This window comes from Plasmopara halstedii (genome assembly GCF_900000015.1).
Source record: "Plasmopara halstedii genome assembly, contig: Scaffold_54, whole genome shotgun sequence".
Classification (NCBI taxonomy): domain Eukaryota; phylum Oomycota; class Peronosporomycetes; order Peronosporales; family Peronosporaceae; genus Plasmopara; species Plasmopara halstedii.
In genome coordinates this window covers 231,726-250,801 of record NW_020186975.1, presented here as the reverse complement: position 1 = coordinate 250,801, position 19,076 = coordinate 231,726, and the positions used below count along the sequence as shown (strand labels likewise).

At 45.0% G+C, this 19,076-nt stretch overlaps 7 protein-coding genes across 7 annotated transcripts; 3 read left to right on the top strand and 4 right to left on the bottom strand.

The window, feature by feature from the left end:
- Positions 1 to 317: 317 nt before the first annotated feature.
- PHALS_11400 (cmgc cdk cdc2 protein kinase) lies at positions 318 to 3,842 on the top strand (the record flags this gene model as incomplete). The annotated part of the gene is made up of 12 exons (XM_024725125.1): positions 318 to 382; positions 436 to 528; positions 587 to 1,065; positions 1,127 to 1,683; positions 1,747 to 1,947; positions 2,012 to 2,132; positions 2,198 to 2,816; positions 2,881 to 2,939; positions 3,015 to 3,284; positions 3,358 to 3,539; positions 3,603 to 3,777; positions 3,835 to 3,842. 12 exons carry the CDS (start codon positions 318 to 320, stop codon positions 3,840 to 3,842), a joined length of 2,829 nt encoding a protein of 942 aa, XP_024571892.1.
- A 201-nt stretch (positions 3,843 to 4,043) lies between these two features.
- On the bottom strand, positions 4,044 to 5,639 carry PHALS_11399 (the record flags this gene model as incomplete). The annotated part of the gene is made up of 7 exons (XM_024725114.1): positions 4,044 to 4,225; positions 4,282 to 4,300; positions 4,361 to 4,429; positions 4,488 to 5,136; positions 5,201 to 5,284; positions 5,372 to 5,453; positions 5,513 to 5,639. The coding sequence occupies 7 exons, from the start codon at positions 5,637 to 5,639 to the stop codon at positions 4,044 to 4,046; spliced, it is 1,212 nt and encodes a 403-aa protein (XP_024571891.1).
- Positions 5,640 to 5,749: 110 nt separating this feature from the next.
- Positions 5,750 to 11,105, top strand: PHALS_11398 (calcium-activated potassium channel subunit alpha; the record flags this gene model as incomplete). The annotated part of the gene is made up of 8 exons (XM_024725103.1): positions 5,750 to 6,074; positions 6,146 to 7,151; positions 7,548 to 7,666; positions 7,728 to 7,809; positions 7,873 to 7,981; positions 8,045 to 8,223; positions 8,294 to 10,259; positions 10,326 to 11,105. 8 exons carry the CDS (start codon positions 5,750 to 5,752, stop codon positions 11,103 to 11,105), a joined length of 4,566 nt encoding a protein of 1,521 aa, XP_024571890.1.
- A 189-nt stretch (positions 11,106 to 11,294) lies between these two features.
- Positions 11,295 to 12,242, bottom strand: PHALS_11397 (RxLR-like protein; the record flags this gene model as incomplete). Its single annotated transcript, XM_024725092.1, has 1 exon — positions 11,295 to 12,242. The coding sequence occupies one exon, from the start codon at positions 12,240 to 12,242 to the stop codon at positions 11,295 to 11,297; it is 948 nt and encodes a 315-aa protein (XP_024571889.1).
- Positions 12,243 to 12,716: 474 nt separating this feature from the next.
- PHALS_15496 (uncharacterized protein) lies at positions 12,717 to 13,590 on the bottom strand. The gene has a single exon (XM_024725081.2). The coding sequence runs from the start codon at positions 13,238 to 13,240 to the stop codon at positions 12,788 to 12,790; it is 453 nt and encodes a 150-aa protein (XP_024571888.1). The 5' UTR covers positions 13,241 to 13,590; the 3' UTR covers positions 12,717 to 12,787.
- Positions 13,591 to 13,821: 231 nt separating this feature from the next.
- On the top strand, positions 13,822 to 15,665 carry PHALS_11396 (peptidylprolyl isomerase d (cyclophilin d); the record flags this gene model as incomplete). The annotated part of the gene is made up of 9 exons (XM_024725070.1): positions 13,822 to 14,052; positions 14,111 to 14,217; positions 14,287 to 14,354; positions 14,423 to 14,586; positions 14,646 to 14,751; positions 14,824 to 14,918; positions 14,972 to 15,133; positions 15,195 to 15,428; positions 15,504 to 15,665. 9 exons carry the CDS (start codon positions 13,822 to 13,824, stop codon positions 15,663 to 15,665), a joined length of 1,329 nt encoding a protein of 442 aa, XP_024571887.1.
- A 117-nt stretch (positions 15,666 to 15,782) lies between these two features.
- Positions 15,783 to 18,539, bottom strand: PHALS_11395 (staphylococcal nuclease domain-containing protein 1-like; the record flags this gene model as incomplete). The annotated part of the gene is made up of 1 exon (XM_024725059.1): positions 15,783 to 18,539. One exon carries the CDS (start codon positions 18,537 to 18,539, stop codon positions 15,783 to 15,785), a length of 2,757 nt encoding a protein of 918 aa, XP_024571886.1.
- Positions 18,540 to 19,076: the final 537 nt, after the last annotated feature.

Below are 19,076 nucleotides of genomic sequence, written 5' to 3'. Positions count from 1 at the left end.
ATTCGTATCAGGCATGTCTATGCCCGCAAAAAGTAAAGAAGAAAAAGCAATTATACTGCTGACTGTAACACGAGCGGTATAGTGGTTGATGCCTGGAACAAACCGCTAAGCTAATAACACTTCGAGAAACTCTGTCTACGATGAAGGTAAATAATATCAAAGGTGATCAAAAAGTTGAGCTACTTTGTTATTTTTCTATGGCTTTAAACAAATTAATCATTAACTTTAACTTTCATTTCTTAAAATCTACACAACGCTACAGCATTTTTCATTTTCAACCAATTAGCATACAAAATGACATTAACATATCCAGTCAAATGAATGAAACTGCTAGAGTGATTGTCTCTGGAACCAGAGGAATTAAAAAGAAAACGGAGGAAGAGTGCGTGCTCGGCTGCCCTATACAAAAGTCAAAAGGAAACTAGACTTAGAAAGCTATCTAATTACAGCTTATTTTCGTCTGTCTACCTGGCGCCTGCTTGTTGCTGCACTCCAGCCCTATCATCAGCTTATACCCGTGCCAGGAAGGTATACATTCATACTCAGAACTGCTGCTCGGCATATAATTTACAAGTTTATATTTCAGTTGTATGGACGCCAAGTCTTTAGTTAGTCGCACGACTTCATCTTCAGACGCAACGCCTTCTAAGAAGCGCAGAGCGGTCATTGGAGCGATCACCGAATCTTCAATTCCTGAAGCTCATTTACCACTTGAAGTCTTTGTATCTGAGAGAAAACGGAGTGGTCCCCCGCTTCTGCTGTGCACGTCAGGAGTTGAAAATCCAATTTTGGCCGCACTTGGTGGTACTCCTCGCTCAGAGACAGCAGTAATTACGGGATATACTGAGCCAGAGCCATTAGATCTATCTCAGTGTAGCTCTGCGACGTCTATGGAAAGCGTGCTCGAGGAAAAGATCGCGATAAATTTGAGTCATGAGGATGAAAACAGACGATATGTGGAGATTGAAAATGCTGAACATACTAGTCGAATGATTGTTAACCAGGAGCATAAATCCATGCGATTTCGAAATACGGGACTTGAGACCAAATACGCGGCTCCTTTTGGTACGAAATAGAAACTGCAATTGTTATGATAGAGTACTTGCTGATGAAGTTTGTGTTAAAGCTGGAAAGAGGAAACGAGAGGAACGTGAAGATGGTAGAGCAACAGACTTTGTGGCATATGCTAGAGAACATATTCATAGCCAAGAAGCAGGTGAAGAAGGTTTTTCAATCGATCCATCGGAACGGGCAGTGGAACATCGTGCTAGTAAAGCAGTGCGTCGCGAGATCTTAATTGCTTCTCCTGCAGCAAATGATGACGAAGAGTGGGAAGTTAACACTTCACTGGAAGTCAAAATGGATGAGGTGGAGGTGGTGCTGACTCCGACCGAACACTTTGATCTGCAACCTATCGACATTATTTTACACGTCTTCTCGTTTTTAGTCACGGCTAAGAATTTGCAGAATATGGCACAAGTATCAAAAAAATGGAAGGAACTGACAAGTCGGCGATCTTTGTACCGAACACTGCCAAGTGTGACTCCAGAAGGATCAGTTAACTGGATTAATTTCAAGAACTTGGGCATTAAGAATAAAGGAACTGAGGGAACTTGCATAAAGTGTTGCCAGCGCTCGACTGGTAAAATTCTGGCCATGAAAAAAGCGAGAGTTTTTCCGAAGGTATGGTGATTGCTAGTCAATTTACTGCGTGTGTGCGATTTACAATTGCTTGTGTGTGCGAAGGGTGAAGGAGTGCCTTATTACATGCTTCGAGAATTAGCTGTGTTAAAGGGAATCAAGCACGATCACATTGCCTCACTTGAACTTATTAGCCTCGCAAGAGACGAATTACACGTATTTTTTCCATATGTGGACAAAACACTTCATGAAATTATCAATCCAACGGGTGACCCAAATGGCGGGCGAATGTTACCAGAAGCTGTGGTTAGTCTATTTATCAGGCTATTTCCTCTTTAAATCGTTCCTGATCATCTTTGATGCGTGCTAGATTCGCAAACTTCTTCACCAACTTTTGGATGCTATCGCATACTGTCATCGACGTGGAGTTTTGCATCGCAATCTTAAACCAAAACATTTGCTAATCAAAACGACTGACCCTGAAAAACTTAGTGAGTGGTCGAAAATGTGACTGGATGATAAGTTTTCTCTAATGTCTGTATTGATGTTTGCTCAGGTGATGCAACGTTGCAGATATCCGACTTTGCGCTCGTTCGAGCAACAGGAATTCCCCGTCGAACGTACACAATGGAAGTGGTGACACTGTGGTATCGTCCACCTGAAATTTTAATGGGAGTGCGTGGATACTCATCAGCGGTGGATATCTGGTCTGTTGGCTGCATCTTTGCAGAGATGGCTCAGGGCAAACCGCTGTTTACAGGCATTTCAGAGATTGACCAGCTATTTCAAATTTTTAGCAAGCTGTCGACACCCACGTCTGAAACATGGCCCGGTTTTTCGTCGCTGCCGAACTATCACTTTGAGTTCCCGCATTGGAAGCGTCGACCCTTAAATCGTCTATTCCCGGGAATTTCTGATCATGGCATTGATTTGTTGACGAAGCTGCTTACATATAACCCGGACCAGCGAATTACTGCCGAAGACGCTCTTCGTCATCCTTATTTTTCTGATAGAACATCTGAACTATTGACCCTGACACCAAAGATTCCAATGGATCAAATGTGCTACACGATAACTCGTGCTTGGATTGGCCCAACGCCAGGACACGTGGCACTTTTTCATGCTTACCTGCGCCAGACAGAGCAAGAATCGTGGAAGGAGATAAAATATTTGAGGTGTGTAGCAGTGTCTAGACGGCCGCTGATGTCAATTTCTTATCGTTTTCATGCTGTCTTGCAGCCGCCAAAAAACGCTCAGACCTGCACATCGATCGATGCTTGTCGACTGGCTGATTGAAGGTGCGCTCGAGAGTGCTCAAGTACATTTAAGCTGCTATTTATCGAATGACAAAATTGCTTTTGTGTATTTTTTAGTCGTGGACGTGTTTGAGATGTGTCTTAGAACAGCTTTTTTGGCAGTGAACTATACCGATCGTTATTTGGATATTGTTATGGTGAAAAAAACGCAGTTTCAGCTACTTGGTGCTACCTGCTTACACGTCGCTTCTAAGTGTGAAGACGTATCATATATCGGAGTGGAAGACCTTGCAATGTGCGCCGATAACGTCTACACATCTGTGGAAGTTTTGGAGATGGAAGAAAAGTTGTTGAACACTCTTAATTTTACCCTTTCGGTACCCACTGGTATGTGGCAATCACCTTGAGCACGCTTGAGTATCAATGAAATTTACTGCTTTTGATGATCAACTGTACGCAGCGCTGGACTTTTTAAATATCTACGAGCGCATGATTCCGCCTATTCAAAAGAAAACGTCTATGCTGGCGCATTATTTGCTGGAATTGGCGCTACAAGAGTACCAGTTTTTGAAATATTTGCCATCAAAGGTGGCGGCATGCTGCCTTTCAATGGCGATGTACACGATTGATGGGTTCCCAATGGTAAGCGAAGAGTTATTTTCATGATACTGACTTGTTAGTAATCTCTGTATCATCTGTCTATAGACGAAGGAACTGGTGGATGCTTGCCAGTACGAGTGGCCGGATCTGAGAGAGTGTATGGGTGAGCTTCAGACACTGTACTCCAATTCACCATCAAACAGTCTAGCCGTGATTAAAAAGCGCTATTCAAAAGCAGAGCGGTGCCAAGTAGCAAATGTGCTCCCTCCAACGTCATTCAGTATGGCATTTTAGGTGTCTGTATTTGTAAGTTACATATTTAGAGCTCGGTCTCTAGGTGAGTAAACTTCTTGCGCTGCTGACATCGAAAGGCCATGTCCAGGGAGCGATTACATGCTCGTCAACCTTCAGACAATCGGGAAAATCATACAAAAGACGGAATTATGACGAGCACAAGGACATTTCGAACTAGAAACCCGCGTTTCAATATTGCAATAATAAAATGAGAATGACATTTATCGAAGCTGGTAGAGATACCGTCGACATCTACGTCGTTATCCCAGAAATTTCTCCTTCAGAGCTACAATCATTGTCAACGTGACCAATGTCTTCAGGTGACCCAACATCTACTTCAGAAAGCTCGCTTGCTTCAGAAGCTTCGCTTGCCTCTCCTGCTCTTGATTCGTCGACTTTTTCTTTCTTCTGAAAGAGCATCTGACGCAGCTTTGCTTCGAGATCCGTCGCGATTTGAGGATTATCTTGTAGAAATTTTTTAGCTTTAGACCTGCCCTGCGCAATGGGTTCTGCACTTAATTCATCAGATCCAAGATGACATTTAGAAACTCAACTTTCAAAGACTTAACTTCGCTTTCGGCCAGACTATACCACGCCCCGGCGCGATTTAATATACCATACTGCACACCTAAATCAAGCTAAACAGCAAACATTGAGCTCATTTTACCTTACTATAATCCAGCATTAATGCCGTACTAGCTCTGATTGTCGGTCGATTCCACGCCCGAACATCATGTCGAAATTTGCCACTTTGAAAGGGGAAGCCAACTTGTTCTTGGCAACTTTGACCACTGTCTCATTGCCAACAACCTCATCACCTTCCTTTATGGCCGTCTTACGTCGAATATCCAGTCGCACGGATGCATAGTAACGCAATGCAGTACCACCAGACGTGACCTCAGGCGACCCAAAGATAATACCTACTTTTTGACGGATCTGGTTTAAAAAGATGATTGTGCAGTTCGACTTGGACAAGGACCCTGTCAACTTCCTTAGGGCCTGACTCATTAGCCGTGCCTGCAAAGCAATCTGCTGATCTCCCATTTCACCTTCAAGCTCGGCACGCGGAACTAAAGCGGCTACACTGTCCAGCACAACAAGATCCACAGCTCCTGATCGAATGAGAGTGTCTGCGATCTCCAACGCTTCCTCTCCAGAATCCGGCTGTGAAACGTACAATGCATCGATATCAACTCCTAATGCCTTGGCGTAATGGGCATCGATCGCGTGTTCTGCATCAATAAAGGCACACACACCACCATCCGTCTTCTGAGCTTCAGCAATGCAGCTGAGCGCCAGCGTCGTCTTGCCCGAACTCTCGGGACCGTAGATCTCCACAACACGCCTAATAGTCATAGCATGACGAATGTTGTCATCTTCATTAAAATTAGTTTAACTTTTGTACGCACCCTCTCGGTATACCACCAATACCTAATGCCAAGTCTAAAGATAAGGAACCGGACGAGATAACGTCAACGTGCTCTGCAGTCTTACTACGACACGATATCATTCATGACGCAAACTTTCTTCATCAAGCTTTTGTCTTATAAGGTCATCGCTTTCCACGAATAGCAACTTACGTTGAGCCAAGCTGCATAACGGCACCTTTGCCAAAGCTACTTTCAATCTGTCGAATGGCCATTGTAAGTGCTGCACTGCGGTCTACGCAATACTCAGCTTTAAAAACACATTATTGACTCTAGACCAAATTTCAGTCGTACCAGAACTACTAGTGGCGCTTACGCGCCCAGATTTAACAGCCGAACGTTTATATCGCTTGAATGATTGACAAGGCAAGCCGATTAGAGTCGTTGCAGGCGGACCAAGCAGCAACAATCGGCGTAGCATTTCTGATGGTGTCGAAGAGCTTTTTTAAGTTCGCATGCTTAGGTACGAGATTTTGGGTTACGCTGGTAGAAAGGTTATACAATATTTCTTAAGGCATTTCTAAACCACTGATGGCCATGCAGCGCTCATCAATGCCGTCTCCATGTCCAACTCCGAGACGTTCGGTGCTTAACACGAAACGAAACAGTCATCAGGGTATTGCCATGTCATTGGAAAAGCGTCCTCCTCGTGAATTACTTAGCCGAATCGGTATAAGTGGGAAAGATGTGGTGAGGACTATCAAAGAATTAAATTGGGATATTGAGGAACCTCATGGTCTCCAGCTGGAGAACGTATACCACTTACCGGGCAGTAAAGAAAAAGGAGAAGAGGCCAAGCAGAATGAAGATTATTTTGTCGGCGAGGGAGAGCTGTACGCATATATTTTAAAACAAGGTAAAAACTCAAACAAATCGATAGAAGATAAAGTAAGTCAATCGCTGATAATTGCGTGACGTTTCTGCAAGGTGGAGCTCGGTATCTGCTACTGGATGAGCCGGAGTCGTCTGATTTAGAGCCGACACAGCAGTCAAAACCATCAAAATCATCAAAATCATCAAAGTCGCTAGAAGATATCAAGAGTAAAAAGAATTCCATGGCTATAAAGGAGAACAATACTAAGCGACATACAATAGATGAAACCAATGGAGTCTCATCAGCTACGATTACAGAGGAGAAGCGTAAGTGGAAGCGACGCAAGAAGCTTTCGACGGCCAGGAGCGATTTGGTCAAGAAAACACAGCCATTCGACGATCAAATTAGGTCGCGTGAGAAAAGCAGTAGTGTTAATGTTAGCATGGCTGATGATCACGAATCAATTCGGATCGAATCCCGTTTGAAGCTTAAGCATGGTAACATAAGTCAACAAGCGGAATTTAACGATTATGAAGCATCGTGGAAGGCAAAAGGATGGCGCGCACAATTGCTACAAGATATCGACGTGCATTTGCTGCGATCGGTGGCGGCAGTGGATCGTAGACATAGAGCTTTGGAGATTTTAAAGGAGGGGCAAAAAAGTCATGGTCGCCCCATAGGAGGGAATGGACCTCATGTTCAAGATGCGATGGAGATTTCAATAGAAGTCGATGGCCTTTTGCACAGTATCCGTGCATCGCAAGACGATATTTCTTCCATGATTGAGGCAATTATTGCACAGGCAGAGCGTCTGACACATCCTGACCGAATTGACCCTATAGGCCGCATTGGTATCCCTGGTTTCATCTCTACAGGTTCCAGCGCTCTGATGCTGATTCGTGATGTTGAGCGGTATCTGCTTCTTGTCGTTGCTGCAATTCGTCGCTATCAACGAGTACGAAAGACTTACGATGCTAAGGGATGCGTAGATGGACTCCCTAAATCAGCTAATTCCGCTTCAAGGCGAGAAAAGTTGCGAGCTCTTCAATCAAGCATTGAAGAGTCAAAGGAGGAACTTCAGGAATTGACAGTCATAATTGCTGATGATCTACGCCAATTGTACGTGGAGCCAGAATCTCCTCAATCTACATATTAGAGACGCCTGAAAAGAGTTATTTAAGATTTATACGGGTAGATGTGCCTGGAATCGGCTGGCCCCTGAAAATCCGGTTTGACTACCAAAGTAAAACTTGTTTGTACGAATGGGAAATTCGAACTCGATAATATTTATAACCAAAGCGCATTGTCTGAACTTTGGACAAGACCGTGTTTTTGTCTGAAAGCAAATGCAGCATTGATTTGGAATGGATACCAAGTATTGTTATAACAATTTAATTGTGACGGTGCAGCTTGGCCCTCGATGAATACTGATAAAGCTCTAGCGACGCTTTAAGCATAACTGTCATATCCCCCTCGCGCCGCTTCGCGTCAGTGCTGATTTTGTCTTTTGGGCAGCATGTCCGAGTACCAGCATCTTCATCAAGAACACAAGTCTAATTACGGGGCGTTATTGCCGATAAAACGCACGTTGCATCAGCTCCACCCACAGCAAAACACGCATTCCGTAAATTTTGGTACGAAAGAACCGGAACGGTTTACTTAGCACACTACTCACACATGATTCCGTCACGAAAGAGGCTGAAAGTGGAAATTTATTTTCGACTACCAAAATTATCAGCGTCAGTCACGGCTCTCGTAGTTGTGACCGTCTCAGCCGGTATAGATCAAACAAATTTCATCTGAATGAATTTGGTTATCGACAAATTTGTTATATTTTCAGATACTTGGATCACAGCTCGTTTGGAATTGGTCTAGACACCTTCCTTGCCTTGGTCTCCATTGTTTTTGCAAGTTCTTACGTTGCATTCACGTACGTCTCTCCAAATGGGGTACGTCTTTCGCACGAATTTGCTTCGAGCTGGATCTTAAGTGATAATCTGACTGAATTTTAGATGCCTTATAGTCTTTGGATAACAGATATCGTGTGTGCAGGTTTATTTGCAGCCGATTTTCTGTTTCGAGGCATTTATCTCTCCAGTCATCGTCGAGACTACATGTTATCATTCTCAGGAATTGTTACCCTTGCTGTCGTGCTGCCTGTGCTCCCTACGTCGTTCTTCCTTCGAAACCAGTTTAGTTGTATTTATAATGACATGATAATATCTGCGGTAGCTCACTGATTGTGCTTGTGATGACCCCAGTACTCTCTGGTGTGGCATTTCCAACTGGCGCTTCGTGTACCCAGTACGGTTTGCTATGTGCTACATCAAAGCCAAAGCAGTTTTAAGTCGCTGCCACGGACTCCTATCTCCTGTCCAACAGTTTGTAATTTTATGCTATCTTCAATTAATGATCATCATTGCCGTCGCAGCGGGTGTCATACAAGTCGCTGAGACTGCAAATTCCAAGTACGCGGGCGGAAATCTCGGTGAATGGACCTTTTTCAATTCATTTTTCAACTCAGTGCTTGCCTTTGTGACGATCCAGTCACCTCCTGCCGAAAATCCACTGGCCAAAGTTTGTGTCGGTGCGCTCGTTTTGGTCCTCATCTTGATTGTCCCATACCAAGTGTCTCAAATTCTTGCGCTTGGAAGCTCCTTTTCTCCATACGAGCTCGCAACGCACTCTCCATCCTCGACCAGTAAACATATCATCCTTTGTGGTGACCTCACTCCATCACGTATTGACCATTTCTTTCACGAAGTCTTTCATGACGACCATGATCTTGTCGACATTAACGTTGTGGTGCTCAGTGAGGAAGAACCAGCAACGTCACTGATTGCTTTGCTCATGGATCCTTTCTTCGAAAAACGAGCTAGCTTTATTCAGGGATCGCTATTGGATGTCGATGATTCCCAACGAGCAGCTTGTGCTTCCGCAAACGCCATCTTTATCCTTGCACGGCGTGTAGCAGGAGAATCTCCTGCCAGTAGTGATCACCGTGCGTTGATGCGAGTTCTTGCAGCGCGACGGGAAGCACCAAACGCCCGTGTCTTTGTCCAGCTCCACTTGTCAGTCAACCGAAGTCTTGTTGCTGACTTGGGTGTATCAAGTGTTTTATGCTTCTCAGAAGTTATGCATTCCTTACTCGGCCAAAACTGTGTCTGCCCGGGTTTCTCGACCTTCATCTACAGTCTCACATCAACATCTAGCTATGTCACTAGTGGAGACTACGATGAACCACCAGAGGCAGATGCTTCATGGGAAGATCGTTATCTGCACGGCTCAAGTCACGAAGTATATTCTGTCGAATTACCGCCAGCGTCAGTCGTCTTTGGCAAAACATTTTCTGAGGTTGCATCCCTTGCTTACGCGCAATGCTCGGGTGTGATAGTTTTTGCAATAACTACCGCTCGATCATCTTCAGAAGGCAGCAGTGACAGATTACTGCTAAACCCCGGCGATTCCTACACGTGCGCTGGAGCAGAAACAGTCTTCGTCATTGCTCGAGATCGACGTGAGGCGAATGCAGTGACTGAGATGCAGGCCACTTTAACTATGCCTGAAGCTTGGATGTCACAGCGTCAGAAACCAAGTTCTAGGCACTTCTCGCGTGAAGACTCTGCTAAATCAAAACTTCCGATAACCATCAAAAGCAGCACCAATGATGACACATTTGGCAACTCGAACAGTGATGACATGTTCACGCTTCACCGACGACGGTCACGATTAATTAATTGGCAATCGAAAGCAGTGAGCCCCGCGTCGATCGATAGCCACGAGAATCTTACGACCTGGTCTCCTGAAGAGAACGATGATAATCTTCTCACTGTCAAGACTAGTGATCTTTCTCCCACTCACGAACGTGGCAACTCGAGAGAAGCGGTAATTCAAGACGTAACTTCACTCAACCTTAAAATTGGTCACATTGTAGTCTGTGTACTCTCGCCGTTGACGTTTCCTCATCATCTTGAATACTTTATTGGTCCACTGCGCGTACGCGCTCTGCGACTACATCGCCCAGTCGTCTTTGTAACGACGACCTTGCCAGAAGCAGATGAATATGAACTATTCCAGCGGTTTTCAAACGTACACTTTATCATCGGCGATCCATTTTGCCATAGCACCTTACGACGAGCTGATGTTCACCGCGCGTTTCGTATTGTTCTCATGGGTGCTGAAGGTGACATATCGGATTCTGGCACATCCGAGCTGCTTCAAGATGCGGTAAGTAAGCTTGCAGTTTGATTTGATGCAGTTCTAGGAATTAAACTCTTCTACCTGTGTATCTAGGCGTGCATTGCTCTACATAAGACTATCATGACTTTGATAGGGCCCAAACGAGCGCCTCGCATCATCACAGAGCTCGTTAACCGCGCAAATGTACATTTTGTAGCTCAGAACCTCACCGTGAGTGGCTGGTTTCCACTTGCAGAGTGCGATTCGGCTGCTATTTCGACTTCTTCACTCGAATTGGCGCGTAATTTTGCCGTATCTCCCGCTTTTGCAGCTGGACTCACGTACAGTACATCGCTTTGCGATAGTTTGCTTATCAATCAGTTCTTCAACGCTCGCATCAAGAATATTTTGCGCGAGTTCATTTTTGCTTCCTGGACCGATGGTGGCGTTGGTACCCTTCCCAGTTCACCGGCGACAACTGGCGGCTTCGAAGACGCTACTGCGTCTCCAGCGTTGTCACCGTCATCAAACTCAAGCGTACAACGCAGCTCGCTATTTGCTGTGGAGGTGCCATTGGACTTTGTCGGTCGAACATTTGAGTTTGTGTTTCACTACTTGTTGTCTTCAGACGGTATACTCGTTATTGGAATTTATCGTTGCCGTCCTGATGTCATGCTTCAGTCGTCTTCAGTGCAGCTGCTGAAAGACGGCCAATGGACGAAATCAGGTCCAAGAACTCGCATTGAAGTTCCTGAAAGTGAACGAAGTGTGCCTTTTGGCTACGTTTACGTGAATCCACAGCCACACGAGGTACTTACTGGTAATGATCTACTTTACGTTCTGTCAGATATCCAGCCTTGCTGGGCAGACACAGCCAACGAGTGTCCACAATAAAATAAATGAAGCAGCTGAAAGTTAAGCAAAATAAAAACGTGATTACAAAGAGCGTGAAAGAATCTGAACTGAGTTAGTGCTATCTTATGAAAGGCAGATACACCGCGGTTAACTAAAATGATATCAATCTTACGATCACCGTCCTAGATCAGACCAAACGCATCTGATACAAGGCTCTATTTCAGCAGTCTAAAACGGTGGCATCGTTTGTTCCTCATACTTAACGTTTTTATCCTCATCACGAGATGAATCAAGCTGCATTTCGTCGCCCTCAGTCGAAGTAGAATCGCTGTCATACTCGAGACTTAACCCGAGCGGCATTTCCTTGGATATAGCGCTTTTTCCCAGCGAAATGCCATCAACATCAGACTCGCTGTCAGCCATGGATCCCCAGTATTCCTCCAAAGTCGAGTCGATGGTAGTCGGTGCCGGAACCGATTTCTTAGCCTCCGGTAAATGTTCACTACCATCCTTCACATAGGTCGTCTGGCCATCTTTTTCATTGTCGTTGTCTTCAGATGTTGAACCATCATCGTTTTCGGAATAGCTGAGCACATCGTCGAGAGCTTGTAGGGTTTTGAAGTCCGGATTATAATAAGTGTCATTGACAGTGAGAGAGTCGTCGCTCCCAGACTCGGAGTCGCTATCATGAAGCCAATAGTCCTTCAAACCTATTTTCTTGGGTGCACTTTCACTATCATCCCCACCAAGCCAAGAGGGATATTCATCTACAATGCCTTTTTTCACGGGTGTTTCGTTAATCTCGCTCTTTAAGTGGCTGTCAATTAGCCATGACAGATCGTCATCGAAAGAGGCGCTGGTGTCTAGGGCGTTGGTCTCTTTCAAAGCCGCAATGAGATCAACCAAGTCCACCTGGTTGCTCCCACTGCCAATCAAAGACATGATATCGACCTCGTATTGACTGCCATCGAGATTTTCATTGTCATGCACGTAATCGGCGACATCAACGGTGAGATCGTGATCGTCTAAAACGTTTTCATCGATTTTAGTGCTGAGCGAGGAATTTGAGTCGTCTTTGGTGCTATCGTCAGAAGAGGTTGATCGTAGGTATTTTGGGTCACCGGCGTTAACGCTCGTGATAGCAAGGGCAAAGAAAGCTAAACCAAACGGTAACATGTTTCAAGTAAAGCAGTGGATGTACGATCGTCTTGGCAAATCCAGAAATGAGTTTTGAATCGCATACCTCTTGCCGATCAGCTTTGGATTGAATCCATCCGGAGCTAATCGTTCCACAGTATTTTTGATCTAATCCTTCTGTTTTACAAGAAAACCTGATAAATACCCCACCTATCTACACGTAAACTACACAATAAACTTATATTTTAACGGTAAATTAAATTTGTATGTCAATTTTGAAATATAGCGATGAACACAGAGCTCGATTTGGTGCCTGAAGATCGACGAATATATCTTGATTAGGTTAGACGTACCATATGATCGCTCTCTGGACTTTGCTACATAGAAAACTGCTCTGTACCCATCAGACATGATTACAATCATTATAGATAAAAGAGCATTCAAATTGATGGCTCTGCCTCTATTTAATTATCTGGTATCCAGCCACATAAATTTCATAATAAAATCAAAATGCTGGACTATAATAATAAATATATATTTGGACTTGACACATGCTAAGCAAAAAAAGCAAAAAGTCCTAAGTTTTATCTCGGACCACCGATCATCCCGTATGGACGATACCCTAAGAAGAGCGCGCCGTAAGCGACGTATATGAACAGTAGGAGACTGATTCCAGCAGACAAATAATAAAATACTGCAAGCCAATTCAATTTGTGCTCGTGCGCATACGTTTCCAAGATGCGTAGCTTCTGCGCGGTTATCTCTGAAGCCTTCGTTCCATCGATGACACTTCTTATGTTGAAATGCGGGGTCAATCTGACAGGCTTCTTTACGAAAAGGCTACCTGTTCTGAAGAGGTATCTATTTTCGGCATCCGCAGGCATCAAGCCTCTTCTAGCACCAGTTGCCGACCCTAGAAAGTGAGCCGAGTCGTCGCCTTTCAACGCATCAGAACTAATCGAATGAGTGGTCAGAGCATCAATAAACTCAAGAATGCTCGCAACCACCGCCAATCCAACAGTACTTCTCCACCTCATATCTTGGCGTCACTTGCCTTGATTTTTGTATCTCACGTCCGGTTACAGAGTGCAGAAGAATCCATCGTCCTGTTAACCAATGAAACCGTGAATTTGAGTTCCTCTTTTTAAAGATACTGATTGTGATGGTGAGTGACGCATTGGAGGTACGGTAGGAGCAGCTGATTAATGTCTGAATAATGATAAATTGAGATGAATGTCTTATTGTAAAAATCGATAATTGGTGTCTAAAACTGCACAATTAAATGTCATTTTTCCGATATTAATGTAAACGCTGAACATGCTCCAGCTGGATAGCTTCTTTCGACTCAGACTACACAGCAGAGAAGAGCAAGTCGATTAGATTCTGGATATATCATGGTATAAGGCTAAATCAGGTTAAGAAGGGTATGTATTTGTTTTGCACATTTGATTAATAATTTGAAGAGGAAGTAGAATGAGATGCATAAACGAGCTTACTCACCTGAGGTTTTGGACTCTATACCTCTGGCCAATATTTAAGTCGGAATAGCTGCAAAATTAACAGTGCGCAAAATTTTTATTTTGAAGGTAAAAAATGCACTCTTTCCGGAAAATTCAAAATGTCGATAAACTCAGAGCAGGAAGAGCTGCAATCAAGCGTGAACATCGATCTCCCTCATTGTATTGAGTGCGGTGGCTACGGTGTTGGATTAATCACGAATCCTCAAAAGCTTTGCACGCATTGTGCACGTAAGACCAAGGCTTTTTTCGACCCCGACGCCAACGAGTTCTGCAAGAACGAGGGCTTCGTTGATATATCACCGACCGCTGACGGAGGTGTTCTCAAGAAGGTGGCCACTACATATTTATTCGAAATCATATGACGTCACTGATAAATATTTACTGCAGATTATTAAAGAGGGAGAATGGAATGGAAAGCGTAGACTTGAAGAGGGTTGTCCAACGTTTGTGCACTATGTAGGAAGACTCTTGGACGGATCCATCTTTGACACAACGTAATGTGACTTCATTCTATTTTCCAAGTATTGCTTACGCATCAGATTAACGTGTACTTAATGCTGCAGCCGCGATGTTATTGATGGAAAACACGTTGGAGGCACGGATGACCCATTCGAGTTTCAATTGGGTCGAGGTGTGTTTATTATTTCGGGATCATTGTTGTTGAAAAACAAATCTTCACACAATTGATTTCACGCTTAGAAAAAGTAATCAAGGGCTGGGATATTGGTGTTGCGACGATGACTGTGGGTGAGATCGCGCGATTTATCATTGCTCCAGAGTATGGATACGGTCATGCAGGGTTTGCGCCGAAGGTAGAGCCAGACGAGACTCTCGATTTTGAGATCGAGCTACTCAGTTTTAAGGTGCCGTGATTGATTCAAACAATATTCGCGAACCAGATATTGTGACATTTTCAATCCAGGATCCGCTTCCTCGCTTCCCGACGCAAGCCGAGCTAGCAGAATCTCGCAAGAAACAGATTGAAGAGGACAAGAAACTATTAGAAGAGAATCCACCGCCAACGGTCGGTACGTACGATAGATGTCTCCTGATCAATGAACAAATTGCTGAGTCGTTTTTATATATCTTTAAACGGTTAGATGAGCGTATCACAAGTGCGTTGGAGCAAAAGGAGAAGGGCAATGCGTTAATCGCCCTGAAGAACTACGATCAAGCTCAAAAATGTTACGACTCCGTATGTATGATGTCAATTCTTTACTTTATCATGAACTTACGTTGCACTCGTAGGGTTTTGTACACATTTTCTATACTAAAGAAGAATGGGAAAATTTTGTGTCGCAAGAAGACAAGGACAAGGTAAACAAAGTTAAGTCGGTACTGTACCTTAATCGAGCGCTATGCAAGATCAAGCTTAAGAAGATTGAGGACGCACTTTGGGATTGTGATCAGGTAGCTTGGCTACGTTTTTTTTACTGTTTTCGTCAGTTCCTGATAATTTGCACCTCTAAAGGCTATTCTTCTCGATCCGAAGAACAGCAAGGGCCACTTTCGTCGAGGTCTCGTGTTCACTGAAAAATTAAAGGCGGAGCTTGAGAAAGAAAAGAATGGCGAGTTTTGGATTGTTGATAAGGGCTTCGAGTACGCAAATGAAGCCGAGAAGAGTCTAAAAACGGCTAAGGATTTCACTGAAAATTCCAGTGATTATAAGATGCTGCAAGCCTTGGCTGACCTCAAACGGAATCATGTGTGTATCCCTTGGCTTGTTTTGTTAATCCTGTGAGTAAAACAACACTCACTTTTTGAGTGCTGTGCGACGTAGGCACTGCTGAGCAAGTATGCTGCGAGATATAAAGAAGACGAGAAGAAGTTGTATAAGGAAAAGATCTTTGATCGCTTGCAGGCAAAAAACAAGAAATTGGAACAGCAAGAAAAATTGAAAGCGGAAGCTGAGGAGTTCGACGATATGCCTGCACTCGAGTGACGAATCCGAACTGAAAAAGTTAGCTGAATGAGAGTACTAAGTACAGTGCATTATATTTTCTAGGTGATAAGTCCAGTGCTATCCTTTATATTTTGCTGAGGGTGCCGATGGGCACTATCAGGGATCTTGTTCGTCGTCAGACTCAATATCTCCATATTGCCACAGGCAACGGCGCTGCTTCTTGGCAATCTCCTGAGCGTTTAGCAGCCCATCAACAACTGGTTTTTGGAAAGGTAGGCATAACCGAAGTGCCTTACGATCAATTCGCAGTAAACCAGCCTCAACCAGTGATTCCGCGACACTCTTGCCGTCTGGCAAGTAGAGTGAAACCTGTTTACGGCCGTGGTCGTCAACGTTGTGGACCCGACACGATAACGTCTTGCCCCATGCGACTTCGCCCAGGCGCATGGCAGCGTCAGCTCCAAACTCCTCCGTAGCAGCAAGTGGCTTAATCCACGCAAACACAGCCTCTTTCGCTTGAGGTGGATACTGAAGCGCGTCAGCATCCAAGGGACGGAGTTGATTAACCGTTACTGTTGTCTCGTTTCCATAGTCCAAAAAGCGGACGCGCGCGGAACCATCTTGATTTACATGCTCCACCTTGGTGCGGTTCCACGTTGAGCCGTTGCCGTCGTCGAAAAGAGCAGCGCACACGGCGTTTCGACGAACTTCAAAAGTCTTGCCCGCGAGACCATGCGTACGCGTGAATGCCTTCATTTTTTCCTCAATCGCAGCACAATTGCGGTCACTTATATTTTGAAAGTAAAAGTGAGTGCCGTTGACAATTTCCGACAGTTTGACACGCGGAATCACGTCGTCTTTTGTCTTCACCTGCTTCGCTTCGGCAGCCTTTGCCGCAGCAAGAGCGTCATGCGTAGCCCAGTAATTTTTCTTCTGCGCCTTTGCTCGCTCTTCTGCACGCTGAAGTACGTTTCCAAAAGCCGTACGCTCAACACTGAATGAATCTACCCACGCCAGACCCTCATCCAGCAAACGGACGCCAAAATTGTGCGCATCATCGCGCGAAGGTTTGCCACCGTCTTGAGGCACCACAAACAATGGACCGAAGGCATTTCCGCCACGATCCATGTCTTCAATTTCGACCATCACTTCCCGTTGCATCACATTGCGCTTCGTAAACAGCTTGGCCTCTTCACCAAGAGACTCAGCAGGCTGCACAATGACTCCTTGAGCACCATGGCGAGCAGGTTGAGGGCATTTGATACCGGCAACGACAAAATTTATCAGACAATTTTCCTTCGGCACGTACAATTTTACTCGCGTTGCTGAGTATACGTGCTCAACGACAGCACGAGTTGAGCGTTCTCGTGTCAGGAACGGCAAAAATTGTTTTGCCTTGGTAGAATCAAAGCACAAGTCCGTCACACGGCGCTCGGTAGTAGGTGGCTCCTTCGTCGAGTGCAAATTCTTCTTTTGTGACTGAGCCTTCGTCTCCGCTGTGACAAGGTCATCATAATATTCACTTTTTTCTTCATCTGGTCGATGACGTACTACTTCGGCTAAGCCAGCCGCTACAATTTCCAACGCAAGATTTGCCCCCTTCGCTTCGGGATTTTTCTTGAGTGCATTTGCTGATGGCTCCAAAAACACCGAAGCAAATGTCATGATATCTCCTTGACCATTTGGACTAGGTTTTTCATACTCAACTTCAATGTGCACAGTCTTGGCAATGGCACGATGGCGAATAAACTCCTTCGCTTCTATTGCGTACGGTGCATTCATCTCTCCACGACGAGCATTACCGAGTCGTGGAGCACGCAATGAGCTCAAGTAAATACGTTTCTCTTGCTCAATCGGCGTTGGAGCAGTTGGCACGTAGACAACAATACAATCACCGCTTATCACTTCAACGACCGTGCCAGTTACGTGCTTCACTGACTGTAGCACAGGCAATTCGTAATCTCTCCACACACGCAGTTGTTGTTGTTTCGCCTCTTTTTCAGCATTGCGCATCGTTGCACGTGCCGATGCGCTAGTAAAAGCCGAACTCCAATCAGCCATTCGTCCAAGACCGTTTTTCAGTAATTCAACGCTAATATTACGCCCAGATGGGTGCACGATACTACCAAACAAGTTGCCAAATTTGTCAACGCCTTCGAGCTTCAATTCGACGTCTCGATGGAGTAATCGTACTTCTGAAAAGTGTTTGGCTTCACGTGCATGGGGAGCTGGTCCAGTCGTGACGCTCGTGTTACTTTCTGCGTTCATAGGCGGATTCATACGCGGACATTGGACACCGGATAGTGCGAAATTTACCAGTTGTAACGATGGCTTTAGTATTACGCGAAACGAGGCACCGTCTCGTACAGATTCTACTATTGCTGGTACCAGTTTTCCCTTGTGTGCTTCGAGTAATGCTGCTGCGTCTGCGCCATGCCATTGCACTGTTACGTTCGACTCGGCGTTCGCGTCTGCGTACATTCCTTTCTTCTCGTTAATTGCAACTTGCTCTTGTTGAAGCATTTTTTCATGATCAACACACACGCCTTCTCGCGATTGTTCCAGTGTCTTGACCCGTGCATAACCTGTACGCGCTTGGATCACGCATAAATTCTCCTCGACGTTGCGAGCGTTGGGCGGAAGCCAAACGGAGCCAAAGTCGCGATTAATAGACGGAACGCGATACTCCACTTTAAAGCGCACTTGCTTACCAATGCATAATTTGCGAAGATGTTCGCGGCTTGCCCAAGCGTACGGCTCGTTGCTTTGCTCAGGCGATCGGGCTAAACGCGGCGCTTGTAGCGATGATAGGGTCAACATGAGCTCTTGAGGAGGACCATTAGCTGCTGCACCCATAAGCACCAGTGTATCGCCTGATAGAACAGCTTTGACGGTGGCGTGACCGGATGCCATCGTGGTAGAGATATCGTTGAAGGGAGTTTTGCGCGTGGGGACACTTCTTGCACTTTGCAGACTACGTTGATATTGACACGTATCTTTGATCAGTTTATAGAGGGAGCTTTCGTAAAGATTTTTTATAAAAACGTTTTTGGCCACGTCACAATATTATATTAGTGATTAAGTAGCGACAGTGACTTGGCATCAAGCTATTTTTAAGATGTGTGAAAACCCAGGCACTGACCAGCGCTGTTACGAGTGTTTGTACATCAATCGAACGAAAGGGCTCTGCAGCAGAGAAGCATGCCATGAGAACCAACACGCAGCGTGATCTTGAAGGAGCTGAAATAGAGAATTTTCTCATGCTGTGCCGCGAGTCTCCTACGCTAGAAAACGATCTTTCACTTCCTCTCTCATCTCGATGGACTTGTCAAAGGTCAACGATACATCGCTGCTTGCGATGTAGGGTCAAGATTTGGTAAGTGGACCACCGATCGACATTATTTGTACGTGTCAAGCGTGGTCTAGTGACCCTTGACACCTTTTAGCATT

Coding starts and splice junctions, on each gene's coding strand:
- PHALS_15496 (XM_024725081.2), bottom strand. CDS start 13,240: ATGAGGTGGAGAAGTACTGTTGGATTGGCGGTGGTTGCGAGCATTCTT.